At 40.6% G+C, this 19,218-nt stretch overlaps 3 protein-coding genes and 1 long non-coding RNA gene across 4 annotated transcripts; 1 reads left to right on the top strand and 3 right to left on the bottom strand.

Moving 5' to 3' along the window:
* Positions 1 to 4: 4 nt before the first annotated feature.
* On the bottom strand, positions 5 to 2,549 carry LOC124200046. The gene is made up of 3 exons (XR_006877136.1): positions 2,353 to 2,549; positions 2,178 to 2,277; positions 5 to 1,742 (listed from the first exon to the last, which is right to left on the bottom strand). It is a non-coding gene; the product is annotated as an uncharacterized LOC124200046 (long non-coding RNA).
* Positions 2,550 to 8,545: 5,996 nt separating this feature from the next.
* On the bottom strand, positions 8,546 to 13,592 carry LOC124199312 (major facilitator superfamily domain-containing protein 8-like). The gene is made up of 12 exons (XM_046595109.1): positions 12,866 to 13,592; positions 11,115 to 11,286; positions 10,805 to 11,048; positions 10,629 to 10,742; positions 10,325 to 10,531; positions 10,059 to 10,185; positions 9,851 to 9,985; positions 9,655 to 9,770; positions 9,438 to 9,581; positions 9,241 to 9,342; positions 9,121 to 9,173; positions 8,546 to 9,041 (listed from the first exon to the last, which is right to left on the bottom strand). Exons 1-12 carry the CDS (start codon positions 12,889 to 12,891, stop codon positions 8,826 to 8,828), a joined length of 1,656 nt encoding a protein of 551 aa, XP_046451065.1. The 5' UTR covers positions 12,892 to 13,592; the 3' UTR covers positions 8,546 to 8,825.
* On the top strand, positions 11,924 to 12,869 carry LOC124199313. Its single transcript, XM_046595111.1, has 4 exons — positions 11,924 to 12,012; positions 12,114 to 12,188; positions 12,261 to 12,387; positions 12,480 to 12,869. Exons 1-4 carry the CDS (start codon positions 11,998 to 12,000, stop codon positions 12,707 to 12,709), a joined length of 447 nt encoding a protein of 148 aa, XP_046451067.1. The 5' UTR covers positions 11,924 to 11,997; the 3' UTR covers positions 12,710 to 12,869.
* Positions 13,593 to 13,740: 148 nt separating the features above from the next.
* LOC124199311 (putative sodium-dependent multivitamin transporter) lies at positions 13,741 to 18,751 on the bottom strand. The gene is made up of 10 exons (XM_046595108.1): positions 16,559 to 18,751; positions 16,310 to 16,496; positions 16,196 to 16,230; positions 15,905 to 16,129; positions 15,597 to 15,809; positions 15,363 to 15,536; positions 15,156 to 15,302; positions 14,877 to 15,089; positions 14,382 to 14,801; positions 13,741 to 14,317 (listed from the first exon to the last, which is right to left on the bottom strand). The coding sequence occupies exons 1-10, from the start codon at positions 16,679 to 16,681 to the stop codon at positions 14,252 to 14,254; spliced, it is 1,803 nt and encodes a 600-aa protein (XP_046451064.1). The 5' UTR covers positions 16,682 to 18,751; the 3' UTR covers positions 13,741 to 14,251.
* Positions 18,752 to 19,218: the final 467 nt, after the last annotated feature.

The raw sequence follows: 19,218 nt of genomic DNA on the forward strand, positions 1-19,218 counted from the left end.
CCGTACGCGTATAAAAATTCGACTTCCGAAAAACTGGTGGAATTGAGGCCACAGAGAAATGCGGATTGACCTGTAATAGATTCGATTACCACAACAACAGATCGGAATTATTAGAACGGGCGAGAAAAACTTATAACTCAACAAATTTGAATTCATTTTTATTTCGTTCAGTTTCTTTAAAATAATCCGATCGTCACGACCAGCGAGTCGAGAATTTGTTTATTTATTTAGACATTTCATTTCGGCGAAGTCAAAACAGCGAACTTCGTACTTTTGTGTGTATAAACTTGGTGAACTAATTCCAGATTTTTTAACCAACAAATAAAAATAGGAACTAAAATTATTTTCGTCAAAGTAATAACAACCATTGATGATTTTCTCTTATAAACATTTTCGTAAAAAAATAAGGTTCTCGCTCGATGGAGGACGAACAAAAGGGTGTGTTGTTCTTCACAATTTGGTGGTTATAAACAACAGCTCCCGGCGACTCATCCACCCGCCAAACAGAGCTAAGCTTTTTTAGTTTTTGATTGCGTTTATTGTTTTAAGTCGGCCCCCGGGTTGTTATAAGCAAACGTCGTTCAAACAGAAAGAGAGCTAGAGGGACATCAGTATATACACAGCGGCTGGGCTCTAGTGTGACAGCCTGAACTGAGCAATAGGACAGCAGCTAGGAGCTAGGGGGGAGGGCGAAATGTTGATGCTAATGTCCTCCTTTTCTGACTGCCTTAATATGAAGAAAATGCTTTTCTTTTTCCTTTTCGTTTTCTCCCCTGGCCGTGATGTTTGTTGTTTGTTGGGCGGTCGAGGCTAATGCGTCCAGCCATTGCCATTACCGACGCTCATCACCTACTCTTTAGCCCTCCCCACACAAAAATCCTGAGCTGTTTGGTTCCATTTTCCCACAGATTTCGGCGAATTATTTTCTATTTCAAATTTCGCAATTTCCGATGGATTTGAAATTTTAAATTTCGCGCCAATTTTAGAAGATGAAATCATCGTTGGATGTTGAATGAAAAAGTCAAACTGTTGAAAATGTCCATTCGCACAGTCGTTGTAGTGAGAACTGGAGGTCAGCTCATTGATCCGATGAGAACCGCAAAACATGCGATGATTTGTCATACAATCTTTTTAAAATATTTTTTAAAAAAAGTTTTAAATTGTCATTTCGCAGGGCGTCGTCGAATTAGGAGAAATTGTCACTTTTGGCGGTGACACCTTCTGACGAGCGAAAAATAAAAAATAAAAAAATGAAATAAAAAAAAGGGTTCGAGACTTTCGATGGCCGCCTGTTAAGTGACGAGTTCTATACTCTATCAAAAAACTAAGAAAAAAAGGAAAGAAAGAAGAGATGGCATCACAGTGGGATCTGCTGTCGGCCTGTGACATTGACCGCGGGAAGTTGATGATTAGCACCCGAGACCCATGTGCCATCTCAATTACATCTCAGGTAGTATATGGACAGAGGCTGCGAACTATATGGACAGCACCAAGAAAATAGAAGAAGAGATATATCTTTATTATCAGCCTACATATCAACTTGTTTGCGGCTTCGTTAGGGGTGGATCCGGCATTGCGCGAATGTCTATGGAGATGTGACGAACGGAACTGCCCTCCGCCATGGGAAAGATGCTCTCGGTTCGTCCACACACCAAGGCAGCAGCAGGGAGAGACTAGCCCAGCAGTGCGGTGTCCGTCTGATGTGCCCGTCACCTCACAGTTGAGCCGGCCGGTGGGGATCCCTAGAGGAGAGAGTGGGACCTTAGCGATGAAACCTACACGGAGAGGGCAGAGAGCTAGACGAGTCGGGTCATTCGAGGTCATTCTCACGCCCATTCTTTTACTAATGTAGACTACAACACCATGCACACACATTGTGTGTATATGGACCCAGGGATTTATCGAGTCCGCCTTTGTGTTCCTCTTCAATCAATCGGACATTTTTATGCAATGGGAAATAAATCGATGGACTCGATGAATTGGGGAATTTTGAGAAAAGAAAAGATTTGGTTCTCACTGTGAAATGTTGATTACATAATGGACTATATCTTATCTCTATCACTTCTAAAAAGGTACTTCTGCAATGGAGAACATGTCTGTGATGAATATTCATATAGAATATTAGTTTTTTCGAAATTGATAACAATATCTTGTAATTCACTAGAAAATAAAAATACCACAGGCAGTCTGGCAGTTGTTGTCTGTAGTTGGAGATCCTTATCAGAATAGAACTGTCTAACCTGTTGTGACACTTGTTGTTACTGAGCTGTACGTAATCTTGAAAAAACGTAAAGAAATATGGTCATTACGAGAAACTTAAGTACGGGATATTAAAAGAAATCTGTGATATACCTGCTATAGTAGGATCTACTCACTACTGGAATAACATTGGCACTTTTAGAAGTCCACAGTCATAACTTCTTCTGACAATCTCTCCTAACCAAGTAAAACTTTACTGTGTCTTTAACTGCCAAAAACATTTATTTTTAAACCTAGCACTTATTTGAGGTTTGTTCTGTCTCTCACACTGGATAACTACACTCATAACATGATAACTTCAGAGTTCGTAAGTTCGTAATCGTTAATTGTCAACAATAACACTGGCAATCGTTGCCAAATCCAAATGCGGAGTGCTTAACTTAACATTTTACAAATTTACTATGAATTATGAAATATGAAATGTGATGCAACACTAAAACCTCGATCAAATAGAAAATATGAAATAATTATCGAATTTAATTTAATATAGGCATACAAAATCAGCATCTCTATTTTTCCATACACACACTGTATATATACATGAATCGTGTTTACACTATGGAGATTTGTCTTAAGGTTGATAGGGGCGAAGTCAAAATTTGGTAGTTTTTTTGTTGTTTTTTTTTTAGAAAAAATAAAAAAACATAAAAAAAGCAACTGGTGCTGGTGGTGTGCTGCAATAAACTCGTCTTTTGACCGCCCAGCACTATACAGTTGGTCCATGTAGTACCGTATATACATACAAACTATAAACATCTTCTTTTATATTCCTTCCACTGGCTGTTGTTTCAGCTCAGCTGTTTCAAAAAAAGGCCCAAAAAAAAAAGGAACAAAAACCAAAGGCGGTGGTGGTTTATACATACAAGGGGGCTAGCCCCTGGCTGGCTGCTGATGGTATTGCCATCCACCACACACAGGTCTTGCGATAGACGCTGTATGGAAAGAGCCTGACAATAGTGCAGCTGATGTGCACCACCACCAAGATGGAATAGGGCAATAAAAAGAACTTTGCCTTGGCTCCCAGTCCAGTACGACAATAGTCCGTCCTTATCACAATGACCTGCCCTGAACTTGAAGCATATAAAGAGCCATATAGTAGAATCAACCATATCATTCACCAACAGCGCGGTGGCTCGCGCATGTGTATCCACATTTCAATATATATAAAAAGGCTCTCCCTTTTTCGGTCATTTCATCTTTTATTTTCACAATCAAAAATAACAAAAAAAGACAACGTCTCCATTCTTCGATGTCTATACCGCAGCCGGTGTGTTTTTTTCTTTCTTTCTTTTTCTCCATTGGTTTCACGTGTGCCGAGAATATCAGATAGGAAACAAAAACTGATGATCTATTCAGTTTAAAATCACAAAGAGGTATAGAGATAGATACCTATGCCTTATCTGGGTGAACAATGAAGGCACACGCGTACATTCATATTCGAATTGAAATGGGGAACTTTCACTGGCTTTATTGTACAACTACCTAGGCCTACAGCGCAAATAGATATACGTATCAATGCAACATACACGATGGGCGATCTCGTCGCACGTGCTGTTGATAGCATTTATCTTTCTATACTCTGGAACACCCGCGCCGTGGTCAATCAATGCAATTGCTGAACGCTATCAGCTCTTTTATTGAAAATATTTGCCAACACCTGAAGCCGAAACTTTAACTAGTTGTTGCTATTGAAAACTGACCTTTATATTTTAAATTTGTTTGAAATCATCATATTGGATTTTTCCGTGTTTTATTACGCGCCAAATTTGAAAAATTTACAAACGCCATCTAACACAATTTCTCGCCAAAGTGATGAAATTCAACGATAAATGAACGATATTTTTTATCAATCAATCATTGCTTATTTTGTTTTCCATTTTTACCAAAATTATTATCGAAGTATTTTTGTAAAAATTTTTAATTCTGTATTTTCCATTTTCCGTGTTTTATAGTTTTTACAGTCGATTAAAAGGTGGGTGATATTAGGTGCCACAACGTCTCCCATGCATGAAGCTTTACATTGTATAGTCTATTCCATTGTCAAGAAAAAGCAATATATCATCCTTTCATCTATATATGTAGGCCTATCCTCCTGTATAGTCTATTTGAATGGTTGACAAGTGCGGGGTGCTACTGCCGGGTGCCCAGCAGGTTTTATATACACCGTCTACCTGCTGATGGCCAAAAACATTCAAGAGATATACATCTATTATTAGGCTCCCCTTGTATATTTAGAACCAAACCATCCCACCTTTTTTTTTAAAGAAGTCACCAATGAGGAGTAACCGTCTTCATGGCCAGTTATACACCGTCAAGAGGGAGGAGCTTAAAATGCACCTTGACGCACGGGGGAGAAAACAAATTTCCAACCAATGGTTTTTCGAAATGTGTTTCGATTTAAACTACAGCCAATCCTTTTTGCAGGCCTCGACAATATTTCACTTTTTATCGATGTGTTTTGCCTTTCTGGTCAACTTCAAAAGGTTCAAAGGAGCGCAGGTCAAAAGCTGAATGCTCTTCATTAGTTGGACGTCTCGGAAAAACACGAAAGGCTTGTGTATAGGCTACGAAAAAATATAAGAAATCTTCGCTAATGAATAAGAGCGCAGAGGAAATGTCACTTCCTTTTCCAGCAGGGATGAGACTCTTTCAGGAGCTCTTGCTGCCCACGACGACCCGCAGCAGCGATTGACTTTTGAAAAGGTATCAATTTAAAACATGTGCCAAGATTTCCACCGACTAATATATATAGAAGGTCTCTAATCTAAATTGTCACTTTGATTCTAAATGCTGGTCATTATTATTTATAGTGCTACCAAGTGCAATGCTCTCGGCATATTTCTATAAGCAATAACCCGCAAAGGTTAAACATGTGTGGCGAGTATAAGCATTAAGCCTATTAATGGATGTGTGTAAGCCAACATAAAATTAAATTTTGTTTTAAAAAATTATTAAGCAAAATGAGATTTTATTCTGCATTCAAAATTAATTGTACCAGATGTTACAATAAAATATAAGATATCAACTGCCTAAAAGAAATAATAGGTGGGTTCAAAAATGGGATAGTATAGGCCTACATGTTTATATTTCCATGTTTTCCCGCTATAAATATTCTGCGAGTCACTCGGCCATCCGCGGCCATCCGGATGGACTTATATTGTTTTGCTGATATTCGATTTTATGGTGCCGGTTTTAAGTTATTGCCCAGCAGCTTCCAGGTTCAACGAACTTTTTCCTTGTAGCCTCCGCTACAAGTATTTTGGCAAGGAAATATTTATTATCACCAAGTAAACCGAAGTAAACAGCAGCCACTTGAAATCTCCTCAAAAATGAATTTTGAATTATGCCATTCTCTCTGTCAAGTTATTCAGGATAAATAATAACAATAAAGTCTAAAAAATGAAGCACCAAAAGACAACCCTATTCAGTTTCACAAAGCGCATTTTTAAAATAAATAAAAAAATGCTATTACGTCTGTGCCCAGTACAAACCCGGAATGACCTTTTGGCTGTCAAAAATAAAACAAGTCTAGATGTTTTTGCTGGGTGTAAAAGTTAATAAAAAAAAAACTATGTCTAGAGATATTTTTCCACCCCTATACAACTTGACTTCCCCCCTTTTTCTTCCTTTTCTTCCGTCAGTGCTGTGCTCGCGCGACGCCCACGTGACATGGTCTCCGGAAGTAGACCGATTCCACAACCCCCCTCCTCTCCTCCTCTAACCCCAGCCTTATCCTACTTGTGTGCTGTGGTGGCACTGTATAGCTATCCGTTTGAGCTCTGTCTATATTGCTTTTCTCGCTGTTGTGCACACTGTACCTTTTTTTGTACTTTAAAACAAAGTGAAATAGTATCCGTATCCATTCTAGACGAAATCAAAGCTTTTCTTTTTCTTTTCTTTTTTCGTCCTTTTGACTCTGCACTTGTTTCCTTTATAAGTTCCGGGTGATGTTTAAAAAACCTGCTGCTTTTAGTCTTTTACACAGGGTCAATGTCCTTTGTAGTCTACATTTTTATTTCCATAAATCGATATAAAATTCAACGGGCATAATTTTGCCAATTTTTATATAGACAGTTAGGCCTATTACATTAAAGAATCAATTTTCAGAGATTTTACTAAATTCCGCACTTCCGCTTCGGTGCAAATTTTGCATATGTGGAAGAAGAAGAAGATGATCACCGAGCGAAACGATTCGTAAAATATTACTTGGGGTGGAAAAAAGAAAAAAATTAAAAAATCCAAGTTCTTCCAATAACTAGTGACTTTTTTCCTCCGCCGGAATGAGATTTTTGGGTTGTCTCATCCCCCCACTGCTTAGGGACAGTCTCATTAAGGTTGATGGATGTTCTCATCATCCGAGCTCTGTGTTGTGTGTGTACTTGCTCCGGCTCTACGAAGGAAAAAGGCCGCCCGCTCATTTCGCCATAAAGTACATTTCCTGCTCCCTCTTCTTCTTCTTCCACCCCGTGTGATGTCTTCTGAAACCCCCCCCCCCCTTAACTTCCACCCTCCTATACACCAAATAGTTGTTCTTCGTTCATATACAGCAGTTTCGACTAGTCCTCTGACTCCTGTCTCATCATTCCTCTGCATATCCATCCAGTCAAAAAAGAAAATCTATATTACCCCCCGCTCTAACCGGAATTGCGTTTGTCGCGTGAATTGTCTTTTGTGGCCTCTTCTTCGTCTCTCCGCTTTTTTCTTTTTACGACGTACAGCAGCACAGCCACCTGCAACTCATTAACATTTGTTTGACTCCAACAACACTAGATGTCATCCCGATAAGATAGTACCGATCGGCGGGCAATTTGAACGCACATCTCCACTATAAATCTATTTGGGCAACGTAGTACTGCGGCACCATATCATTTGTCTACCGGTTAACTGTTTATGGCGGTTAAATCATATTTGGAATAATAATAAAATGTTTACCTACTTGAAAATTTAGAATAAGAGAAATATTTTATTTAAAAATTTTTTGAATAAGAATTAAGTTTTAGTTAGAAAATTTTTGGGTTTTAGTTAAATGTTAATTAGAAATGGCCAGAACTAGTTCATTTCCGTGTGAATATTTGGGAAAAAGGCATATCAAACGTGGAAACGTTATCGAAAGTATAGAACTGCATGGTGGATTCATGTGACACAGGTTGATGAATGCGTCTGAATGTGGACTGCTGTCTGTTTGCTGGTGACACCGTTGCACGGATCGCTGCTGATAACCGCCGCCGCCCATCCGACAAAGGCCAAAAGCGGAAAAAAAGACAAAAAAGCCGCTTCATCTATATCCCACAGCACAGATCATCATCCGGCTCTCTCCTATACCATTTTTTTAAACCTTTTCTTCTTCTTCTTTGATATTCAACTTAGGCGCCGTGGTCAAATAAATACGCACACAAGTTAGAGGAGACCCACACAAGACCCAAAAAAAATCCTATAACTAACGATACATAGTATATTCTGCGAGCTATGCTCTCAGGTTCAGAGGTCGCGTGCTTCAGCATATCCTCTCCTCCTCCCCTCCACCCGCCATGTTCTTTTGACGAACTTGCGGCTTTTGGCTAACTGAGACTTTTGTCACTGGATGCTTTCGGCTAGCTCACACACAACTGTGTGTAGTTATACACCATGTTCTTCTTCTTCTTTCTTTCTTTCTTTCTCTCCCTTCGTCCTGATTATTTTGACTCTTCTTACAGATCTAAACTTCATTTTCCTGTCTTACTGTCAAACAGAAAGAAAATAATAAGACAACACCGATGAGCTCCTCCTCCTTCTGAACACAAAAAGGGAAAATATAAGAATAACGATTTTCTCTGTTGCGGCCGCTTATTGTAGGCCTATTCTCAAAATGTTTCCAAACGAGGATAGAAAAACGAACGAAAACCCTTTCCATGTTATAGTTCTAAATCTATTTTTTTTTGTCTGTACTAGTTTAGCTAGATACTGTCGTTGACCCGCGACTCTTTCGGTCTCGCTAGTGACTACTATTTCATTTTCATGGCGCGTCTCTTTGGCTCCTGCTTGCTCCTTGCTGCTGGTTCCGCTAGATCGTATTTCTAACCGGGGTCTGTATTACTATACACTGATGAAGCTACGCACTGTAGTAGTATATACTGTATAAGTTGGTTATTTGACGGTTCCAACTCGAGACGAATTCGGATAATGGTATAGAGTATTAAATTTAATGGATACTGAGAAACTTTACTTCTTTTTTGTCTGTTAGAGTCCAGTTCAATGACTAATGATTCTATAATGATCAAATAGAATAGCTGATGAATAGATTTTAAAATTCAGTGTGATCGATGTGATTTATTCCAATCAGAATTTGTTTTCATGCAGGAACGGGGGGGGGGATCGCGCGAACTATATATAGGTTTGCTATACCACTACAAACATCTTCAAAAAATTTAGTGACTTATATCGTCATCCTTATTTGGTCAGTTATGTAACATTAAACATGCGTGAAATCGCGTTCATATACTTTTGTATGTATACATTTTAGGAAGGTAAATATTTGATCTATTTTTATTAGATAGATAGATATTTTTAAAAAATATTTCAGCGCGTTTTTAACGCAAGTCGAAATAAATTTTCCGGCTGCGGTGGGCCATCGGTATCAGGTGTTTGAAGAGGTACAGGTTGAGCACGATGACACCGCACAGAATGGCGATGATGCTCCCGAACGTCGCCCGCGGCCCAAAGACCGTGTACACGTTCGTGAGATAGAGTGGACCTAGAATTCGGGCCAGCGAACCGCCGGCCTGATAAATGCCAGTCCAAGTGCCCTGATGTACAAGAAATAGTAATTTAAAAAAATTATTTAGTATTTAATTTGATTGTGGATGGAGGTTATATTTAATATACCTGCTGGCCGTCTGATGGAAGCACTTGTGTCATGGTGCTGGTGCTCATGGTCGCTGTTAAATTGAATTTTTTTAAAAATTTTATTTCAGCGGTCAAATTACAAATTTAATTTAGTTTAACCTGTGAATGCGTAGCCAATGGCTATAAACATGAATCCAAAAATGAGCTGCTCGGCGCGAATGGCCGGAGTATACAAACACCATTTTTGGTTGATAGGACATCCTATCAATTATTACAACAACAAAAAAAAAAATTTTAAAGAATGAAATTAAAATTTGAAAAATCAGCTGACGTGAAATAAATTATTATATAATTACCCAAATGCGCAGTCGTCGAATTGGCGTCAAATGATTTCTCAGACTGCTGGACGTCTAGTGTAGTAAGATTGCCGACAAGAGTTTGGTTGACAGGTTGCTTAACGTTCGTCATCACTTTGACTCCGTGCATGAAGCCCGACCCGTCTGTCAAAACATCAAATCAAATTTATACCATTTCACATCACTGTAGAATTGAATTGCGCGCGCTTATTATTACTGTTGTGCGTCTGTTGCTGCATGAGTGGAAGGGGGCCGGGATAAGGCAATAAAACGACGTGACACAACAGCAACGGGATTAACCCGAACAGCACCAGAGTTTTCCTTTCGGTTATTCTATATACAACATTTAAAGTTTTCAGTTGAAAATGTATAGTCTTGAGATTATTGATATTTCGGCTGTTTATTAGTCTGACCTTCTGGCCAGAGGACCGGATGCTGCGAACGATATGACAGTTAGAATGCAGCCGATAGAGAGCACAATGCCGACTTTTTTGACGGCTTCGTCGTCGGTGTAAGCCAATTGATCCATCGCGATCGGAGTCGCCAGCCTATATATTGAAAAAAAAAAAAAAAAACATTTAATTTTGAATCGATATGAAATGAATAAAATTAACAACTGACGTCTCGATCATAATCAGAATGAAACCAGCTACAGAGAAATTAAAGATGCAAATTCCGACTCCGATTAAATCTCTCTTCCGTTCATCTACAGCGCTGTAATTATCCGTATTATGAAATCGTTTGAAACCTAAAACAGGATCAAATAATTAAGGCCAACTGCAATTATTAATAAAATGAATAAATATTTATTTTAATTATTAATTCGAAATTTTATTATTATTATAATGGATTAATATTAATAAAATGCTGATTGAGAGAGAAATTGCCTTGATTATTGGTGCGCTGGGTCTTTTGCTGATTTTTCATTTTATTCCAATTGGCTTCCTTCTCGGCCATGTTGAACTCTTGGAAGATGCAGGGGAAGAAGAGGATGACCTGGACGAGAGTCAGCGAGGCGGCCAGCCATCCGGCGGCCGTGTACATGTTCCAGCGCAGGTTGTCCGTCCCCAGCGGAATGAGAGCCGACTGGACGGCTGATGATGGACACAAGTTCTGCCGGTTAACAAACTCAAACCCATCCGGAAAGGAGAGATAATAGCTTAACGTCTAATAGCTTGAACGGTTGATCACCTGGTCCGACGATGAAGCCGATGGTGGACACCAGGGCGTTGATGGCGATGAAAGTGGTCCGCTCTTTGGCCGTCGTCGCCTTTGAAATGTAAGTGATGCACAGCGTCACCGATCCTATCAATAATCAAAATAATAAAATGAATTATATTAAGGGTGGAATATTTATTTTAAAATACCTGCGGCGACTCCGACGATGAACCGGGCGAAAATCATCCAATATCTTCTGGGTTGTGGCAGATCTCCTAGGACGGCGTAGAGGACGAATCCGATCATGTTGAGCAGGCCGGTCGTCATGCAGAGCCAACGGACCGATCCGAATTTGTTGCCCAGCCAACCGACGAACGGCGACGACAGGAGCTGGCCCACTGGCTGGGCGGCAATGACCCAGCCCAAGACTCTCTTGTCGGATTCTTCGTCAATCTAAAATTTTTTTAAAAATTAATTATAAAAATAATGTTATAACATTAAATATTAAATGATAGGTACCTGGAGTAAGTAGGGATAAGCTCCCGTAAGGACGATGGAAAAGCCCAGGGTGGAAATGAATCCCACAATGTTGATGATGACCAAACTGATTCGACGTCGAATCCTTTCGGGTCGAGTTTCGAAAATATCCGCTTCGTCAATCACGGAAGCTTCATCATTATCCTCTTCCTGCCTACATATTAATTTATTCAAATGAAATTGCGTTACAATAAATATTAAAAAATTAAAGAAACAAAGTGGAAAAAGTCAAGTTCCTTTTCCGGTTTCGTAACGAGCCAAGAGAATTGCGTCGTCTGCTCTTGTATATGAAATTAGATTGTTCATGATAATAACGAGCCTAGAATATCTCAAATGAAAATCAGGAAATAATTCTTGGTATTCCATCATCAAGGACACTTGACTGTAATGAAATCCAATCTGAGTGATTTCTAGATGGCCGTCAACGCTCAAAAATCGGCTCAGATTCAAGTTCGATGGATATAAAAAGCAAATTGCTGCCTTGATTGCCAACAATGTGGACATTTTCATATAATGATCCCTGGAGACGAACGCCCGCTTGCCCATCGACGTCGTCCCAGCCGCATACAAGTCCGTCTATTGCCAAGCCGGAGACTCGTATTTCGTTTTTTGGGCTTCTAAAATTCCATTTCTGTACACACAACAGCACAGCCAATAAGTGTGTACACTGCGTTGTATAAACGCAAATGGAGAGTCTTTTGTGTGCGCCGATACCATACGACGCCCTCCGACGCTGCCGCCGGGCCAACAGTCCTTGAAACGAGGACTATATAAATGCCGGCCTGTCATCCGTCAAATCAATTCGTCAAGAAACTTCAAAGTCTTCCTTCTTTAGCGCTCAATAATCCTTCCCTCTCGCATCAGAATGAGTCCCAGATCGGTATCAATTATTCTGCCCCATTGTGTGATTCATTTCTGAGTGACAATTCTAATCGACTAAAATTATTTTTTTTTCTAATTTAATTCTTTTAAAAAATTCAGGAATTATTATCTTTTGTCAAGTGGATTGGAATCGCCTGCATCTTGGTGCTGCAAGTGTGTCCGTCACTGCAAGCGGTAAATATTTAATTAATTCAATGCGATAATAAAATTCTAAATTTTTTAAATTTCTGCCAAATTATTATTCAGTCAATCGTAGCGCCCGGCGCTCCTAGAAAAACCCTTTGCGACGCCCGGGCATTCCGCCTGGCCATCGTCAAGTACTGCACGTTTCAACGTCGAGACATCCACCCAGAGCCGGCCAGTCCCAGTCGATGTCAGTACATACAAATAAACATTTTTTTCTTTTGTTCAAATTTGAACTTTTCAAACAAATGAAAAACTCGATTGTGTTTGCCTTTTGGTTAGACTTTTACAACGTCAACGAAAACGAAAGTGGGACGGTCCTAAGCGATGGGGCGCCGCAGGGCGAACGGGAAGAGTACGGCAAGCTGGTTTTCACTCAGCTGGGCAAGGAAACTCTATTCTTCCCGGTCGAGGTCTTCTCGGCCAAAGTCAAGCGCCACCGCGAGTACAATCTCCACCAGAAATGTTGTCTCACCGGCTGCAACCCGGTCGATTTCACCGTCGTCTGCTGACAATTTCATTTGGATTCCCCGCCCCTCCCCACTTGCTGGTCTTGTGTTGTCATTTGATATTCCTAATATTTCTGTTTACTTTTTAGTCACTCGAACGCGAATAGATTTTTACTTGTTTCCTTTTTAAAATATTGAAAAATACAAAATAAGACTCACCACATGTAATTGTGTTTGCCCGTCATTATTGAATTGGACTGGATAAATAATAAAATAACTGAGCGTGTAAACGGCGGGAACTGTGTAACGTCGACGAACGAAGAGCCACTAGCACTGTGCTGAGATCTTCACCAGCTCGGTGACACACGATCGACAAGTTCAGCAAGTGGACACACTGACAAGTTGTTGACTGTCCCAGTCAGCAGCCAACTCGGACAAACGGTGTGGCCTTCGGATTTCGGTTTGTCCGACACCACCAAGCTGAGGGAGAGGGGACCGTTTTTAAATGATTTCGTTCGTTGTCGTTGAGTGAGCCTGAATGCACGGTCACGGACGCCTGCTGGCCGACATTCATCGTCGACAGCCAGCCCAGCACACAGCACACAGAAAATAAGGCGAGACACAACAGCTCCACCCATGCCCTCCCCGAATGACGTCACATCTTTTATACAGGCCTGTAGGCGATGATGCCAACGAACCGAAACGCAACTTCAATCAAATGGGGTCGAGGGAATTCAGACCAGCAGCAACGTACGTACATTTATATAAACTCCTCCAGCATTCCGAAACAAACAATTGTGTACAAGATTGATCGGTTTCCTTCGTCCGTTTGGCCACCAATCCAATTGCAACGGATGTGATTCTTTAAAGATTTCTTTTGTCCTGATGATGGCCTGAAAGTTTCGAGTTTCAACTTGTGAGAAAACGGAGCTGGACCACTGGGCCAGCAGCGAAATAAAAAGAAATACAGAGACAACCGGTAAAAGTAGGTCAAACTCCAGTGCAAATACTGGGCTTGATGGGTTTCAATGATTCGTCACGAACACGGGGAATTGACTCATAACTCGTTTCAATGTGCAAATAAACGAGATACAACGATGCATAAACGTGTAATAAACATCGAACTAGAGATGACGGTTAACGTACACCGACGTATACAACATGAGCAAGCATAATCAATTGAATCGACCATTAAAATAATGCCAACAAAACATATTGAACAGACTTTGAATTTGATAGACACGTAGTCGGAAGCACGGCGGTTTTTATAGTTGCTTGTACCCTCCATTGATATGTGAAATTACACAAGGCTGGACTGAAACAAAAGCCACTGTTCTTCTTTTTTCCTTTTCTTAACAAGCTTTTTTGAGATTACAACATTCAATTTACATTGAATACATAAAAGTCTCATCTAAATAACATAGATATACTATTGCACTTGACTACACAAGATTCAACTATTTAAGTTGTGTAGCTTGTGCGTTAACATAAACAAATCAACATGATTTTATTGAATTATTTCTAATAATCGACTAAATGGATTTTCTGAGATTTCATCCAGAGATTTCTTTTTGGTTTATAATTTCTTTTTACCACCGGACATCTTCAGATACTTTCCAAGGTTTGTTCTTGACGACTTTTTTCATCGCAGTTCTCATTCCGAGGTGTCAACTATAATTAAAACGCAAAATTTAGCGAAATTTGGAATAAAATTGTAGAAATTTTTGTTTTTAACCAATAAAATCGGATCTGGTAGGTGACGAGCGGTGCGGAAACATTGCGGGAACATGGGGCTGAGTAATTCTTCGTTGATCTTTTTGAGACTGGACGTGCTGCGACTTTGCTGGTAAGCGTTGACGATCCGGCTGACGACCTGGGCGACGAGAATCGTCACGAGAAATCCCAAAGGCGCGTACCACATGTACGAAATGCGATACAGTGGAAAGTAGTCATCTTCCGTTGGCGTTGGCAATGTCGGCAGAGGTGAAGTAGAAACGGTTAAAAGCAACTGGTCGCTCGAGGAATAGTCGGTGGCATTCAGGAACGAAGAGCACCCATCGTTTCTCAGCGGAAGGCGAGGAATCGGAGGCTTCGGACCGCCGAAACCAACCCACAAACTAAACACTAGGCCGGAAATCAATCCCGTCAGAGCACCCTGAAGGATTAAAAAATATTTCAATTATTTATAGTTGTCAAATAAATTCCGGAGCTGAAGTTGCGTGAGAAATACCTTTTGTTCGACGACGGTGGAAAACATTCCCAAGGTGAATAAGGCGAGTAGCGGTCCACCCACGACGCCGAAAATAGTCAACGAGGCTTGCAGGACACCGCCCAGATATTCGGCGACGAAGGCAATGGCAATGCTGATGGCACCGTACAACAAGGCCACCAGCTGGGTAATCCAAGTCAAGCGAGAGTCGGATGTCTTCTTGAAACAACATGGCTAATTTGGAAAGAAAAACCAACAAAATTAGTACATTTGATTTCATTGGATATGAATGCAACTTACGACAAGAAAATCTTGGACGGTAACGGCGGCCAATGAATTTAGAGCAGAGCTGACTGTACTCAGAGAGCCGCTAAAGATGCCCGCTATGAACAATCCGGCTACTCCGGGCAGATGCCCCATCGTATCCACGACGAAATAGGGTAACAACTAAAATTCAAATTTCAATATTGGTGCTGATGAATACAACAAATTATTTAAAAAAATCACTTGATCGGGGGAGCGGATGCGTTTCTCCAGCAGAGGGTCGCAATTGGCGTAGTGCGAGTACATTGAAATGCCGGCGTACGATGTAGTCAAACTTAGGGCGGTCAGAATTGGCCAGTTCAACCACAATGATCTTTGAGCTTTACGCAAACTGTTGACAGTCAAAAGCCGCTGGACCTGAATCAGAGAATTAAGTATATTAACAACAATACTAACGTTGATAAAAGGAAAGATCACCTGTGTTTGATTGACGGCGTAGAGTGAAACAAACGTGAAGATGCCACCGATCAACTGCGTCCACAGCGTGTGCCGAACTGACGGATCGACCCGAAGGTCGTTGAACTGAATCCGGCCACCTTCGTTGGCGATTTCCCAGACTTTATCCATTCCACCGGCATCGATTGTTCCTTTAATACCAACGCAAATCACCGAAGCGAACATCAAAACTGACTTGAAAAAATTAGAAAACGAAAATATCGTTAAACACTTTCGGCAGAAGCGCGTTTTAAAATGTGTCAAAGATGAAAAGAAAAAAGATTCAATACTTGAAAAACATCCGTGATGAGAACGGCTTTCATTCCGCCAATGGTGGAGTAAAAAGTGCAAACCACTCCAACAGCTATTATGGAGGCAATTTTGTTCAATCCGGTTACTGCATTCAGGGCAATGGCAGGTGCATATAAAACTATGCCAATGTAGAGTACCATCTGAGTTACAAATGCAACGCTAGCAACCAATCGTGTTGCGACTCCGAACCTCAACTCTAGGTACTAATGTTAGAAATTTTGTATGAAGATCTTTTGAAAATTTTCAACTGCAGTAATTATATCTACTACCTTGTACACACTTGCGTTTTGCAGCTTGTAAAAAACTGAAGCAGCGATCATGGGTTATAAATTCAAAATTTAGTTCTTTTTTTTTCTGTTAATAACTCAAACTTCAAAATATACCTGGTAAATAAAAATATGCTGCCAAAGGTGTACCGATTATGTAAGCCAGATTGATCACAACAAACTGAGTGCCATACACATAATTTTCTGACGAAACTCCTAGTAAGGTAATCGACGACATGAAACTAGCCATCAAAGAAAATGCAACTGGTATAAAAGACATGTTTCTGTCAGCCAGTAAATATTCCTGAAAATAGAAGAAAATGAAATCATATATTTTAAGATGATATTCTGTACACATCAACATACCTTAGTTGTTCTTTGCTTTCCTCCAGAAAATCGATAATAGACTCCAATAGATGCTGAGATGAGAAGCAGTGTGGACAAAATGACGTAGTCAACAACATCCAATCCATGGTAACTTTCCGTCATTTTGAAATCAGAGTAGGCCAATGATACAATAGTTTTAATGTAAAAAGGAATTAACCAAAATATCAAACCCGGTTTATAACATAATCGAATACTAGATTGAATCCGAATTGAACTCGAGAGTTGAGACTAACAAATTCAATGCGAACACTAGCAGACGAATGTACAGTCTGAGAAGGAGAGACTGGTGTGGTGTGGTGTTTGAAATATGTTTTGTACATTAGAGCAGATGACTACGTAGCTCACTAATTTTTTCCTCAAACAGCGCCTCCGTGGCTGATGTTCACAACCAATAATGAAAGGAAATTGAATAGTAAAAGAGCTAGTTTTGTAATTAGCATTTGTATGCGGGACAACTAAAAATTAAAACAAACTGGAATCCAATTTTTGGTGTTCGTTTTATTTGTAGTGATTTGACGAGAAAGACGTAATTTCAATTTTCTAAAATGAATTTTCGAAGTTGCGTCTATATTTTCTATCGTAGAATATGATCGTGTCTTCGTGTAATAGGACATAAAAAAAATAATGAAGCATAAGGTCAATGACTCAATAGATAGGATTCATACCACACCTTAAAATGAATTACGTGATTGTATTCTTAATTCAACCTCCGATTTAATAATAATAATTTAAAAAAAACAATTGTTTGATTTTAAGAATGGAACAACAATGGCATGTCTCTGATTTAACAAGCAGTCCACCATTCAAGTGGCCTAACCCACTTCCACCTTTTCATTTTTGTGGGGGTTGTTTCTAAAAAAAGAATCAAAGGGACACGAAAGATCCAGAATAGGGCCAAGATGTCTCTCCATACTCCTGATAGGGCTGTTCGACATATTTTTTAAACATTTGTTACCATCGCGGTAACGCAGCATTTGAGTCAAGATAATGTCTGCTACAGTACAATTGTCCGTGGATTTGTCTGCCCAACGAAGGTCAGATGACGCCAGACAAAGTCAGACAAAATCTGACGTCATGTGACCTACGTCAATTGGTCACACCTTTGGTTGGGATGTTATTATTTTTTTAAATTATTATTTTGTATTTGTTACGCGCACTTTCCAATTAGATCAAGTGTCGCGCCAGACGAGATAAATCTAAAGGCAGGATGTACAGTCAGTCAACAAAAGAAATCATTTACAGTTATTTGGCATTATTCACATAGTACACACGCGAGAACAGATAGGTCCTGAGTCACGACTTGAAATCAACCAGAGAGGAAGAACACTTCACGTTGTCGGGTAAAAAATTTCGAATTCTAGGTCCTGCTGCCGAGAAGGCTCGATCACCGTAACGAGCACAACGAGCCAGGGGCATTTCTAGAGCAAGGGCATCTTCTTGACGCCAACGTAGACCCGGGCGGCTCTGAATTCGTTTACTTAATTGGTCGACCAAGTATGAAGGGGCTAATCCGTTAAAGGTTCGAAACACAATGGTAGAGATCTTAGCAACGATTTCCTCACGGATGGGTAGCCAGTATAGTTGCTTGAGGAGAGGACGAGGATCGTCTCGCCTGCCAGCAGCACAAATCAGACGAGCGGCAGCGTTTTGGACCGATTGCAAACAATCCAACAGTTTTTCAGGTAAACCAGAAAAAAAGGGAGTTAGCGTAGTCCAGGCAGGATATTACGAGAGAATTCACCAGGCACTTTGTCGACGTAAAGTCAAGAGATCGACGAAATCTTGAGATTCTCCATAGATGGTACCGTGCGCTCCTGCATACCGCACGAACATGTGAAGCTAGGGTGAGTTGGAAATCAATGGTCAAGCCTAGGTGTCGACATTCCGCTGAGGGAGGGAGAGACGATGCTCCAACCTGAAGGTTGGTCCTCTCGAGGCTTTGCTCATTTGGGGTCGCACACATCACAACCGTCTTCTCAATGTTGCACTTTACACGATTTGTCGTGAACCATTTGTCAGCCGCAGAGGCCCATGTCGACAGCGCAGCCGTCGCGTCAGCTTGGGATGAGAACTTGCATTGAGAAGTCTCTTGCCTCATCGTCGATTACGATTTTGACGACCGAGAGATGAGCCACGGCGGTTCAACCCATTCGATCCCGGGGAATGACGATGACTGTGAGTAGGTGAAGCGAGTGTCTCTCGCGCTCGAGCATCATCAGAAAACTGATCAACGGTCACGCCATCTGTGTGTGTCTCATCTGACAGGGAAGCGGTGTAGACTAAGAAGAGAAGAGGGCCAAGCACCGATCCTTGAGGTACTCCGCACTCCAGCGCCACTGGTTCAGACAGCTCACCAACAATGGTAACAGACTGGGTCCGCTCGTAGAGATATGGCTCGAACCACTTTAGGGAAATACCACGGACTCCTCTACCAGATAGTCTCTCAAGTAGTACACGATGATCAATCGTATCGAAAGCGGCACTGAAATCCAGAAAAAGAAGCGCCGTCGCATTGCCGTCATCCGCCGTCCGCAGCAGATCGTCAAATAAGCACAGTAGAGACGTCTCGGTAAAGTAAGCTATAAAAATATATTCTATTTTTGAAAAATTTAACTTTAAAAGATTCAGGAGTTAATGAA

Source organism: Daphnia pulex, chromosome 8 (genome assembly GCF_021134715.1).
Source record: "Daphnia pulex isolate KAP4 chromosome 8, ASM2113471v1".
Classification (NCBI taxonomy): Eukaryota; Metazoa; Arthropoda; class Branchiopoda; order Diplostraca; family Daphniidae; genus Daphnia; species Daphnia pulex.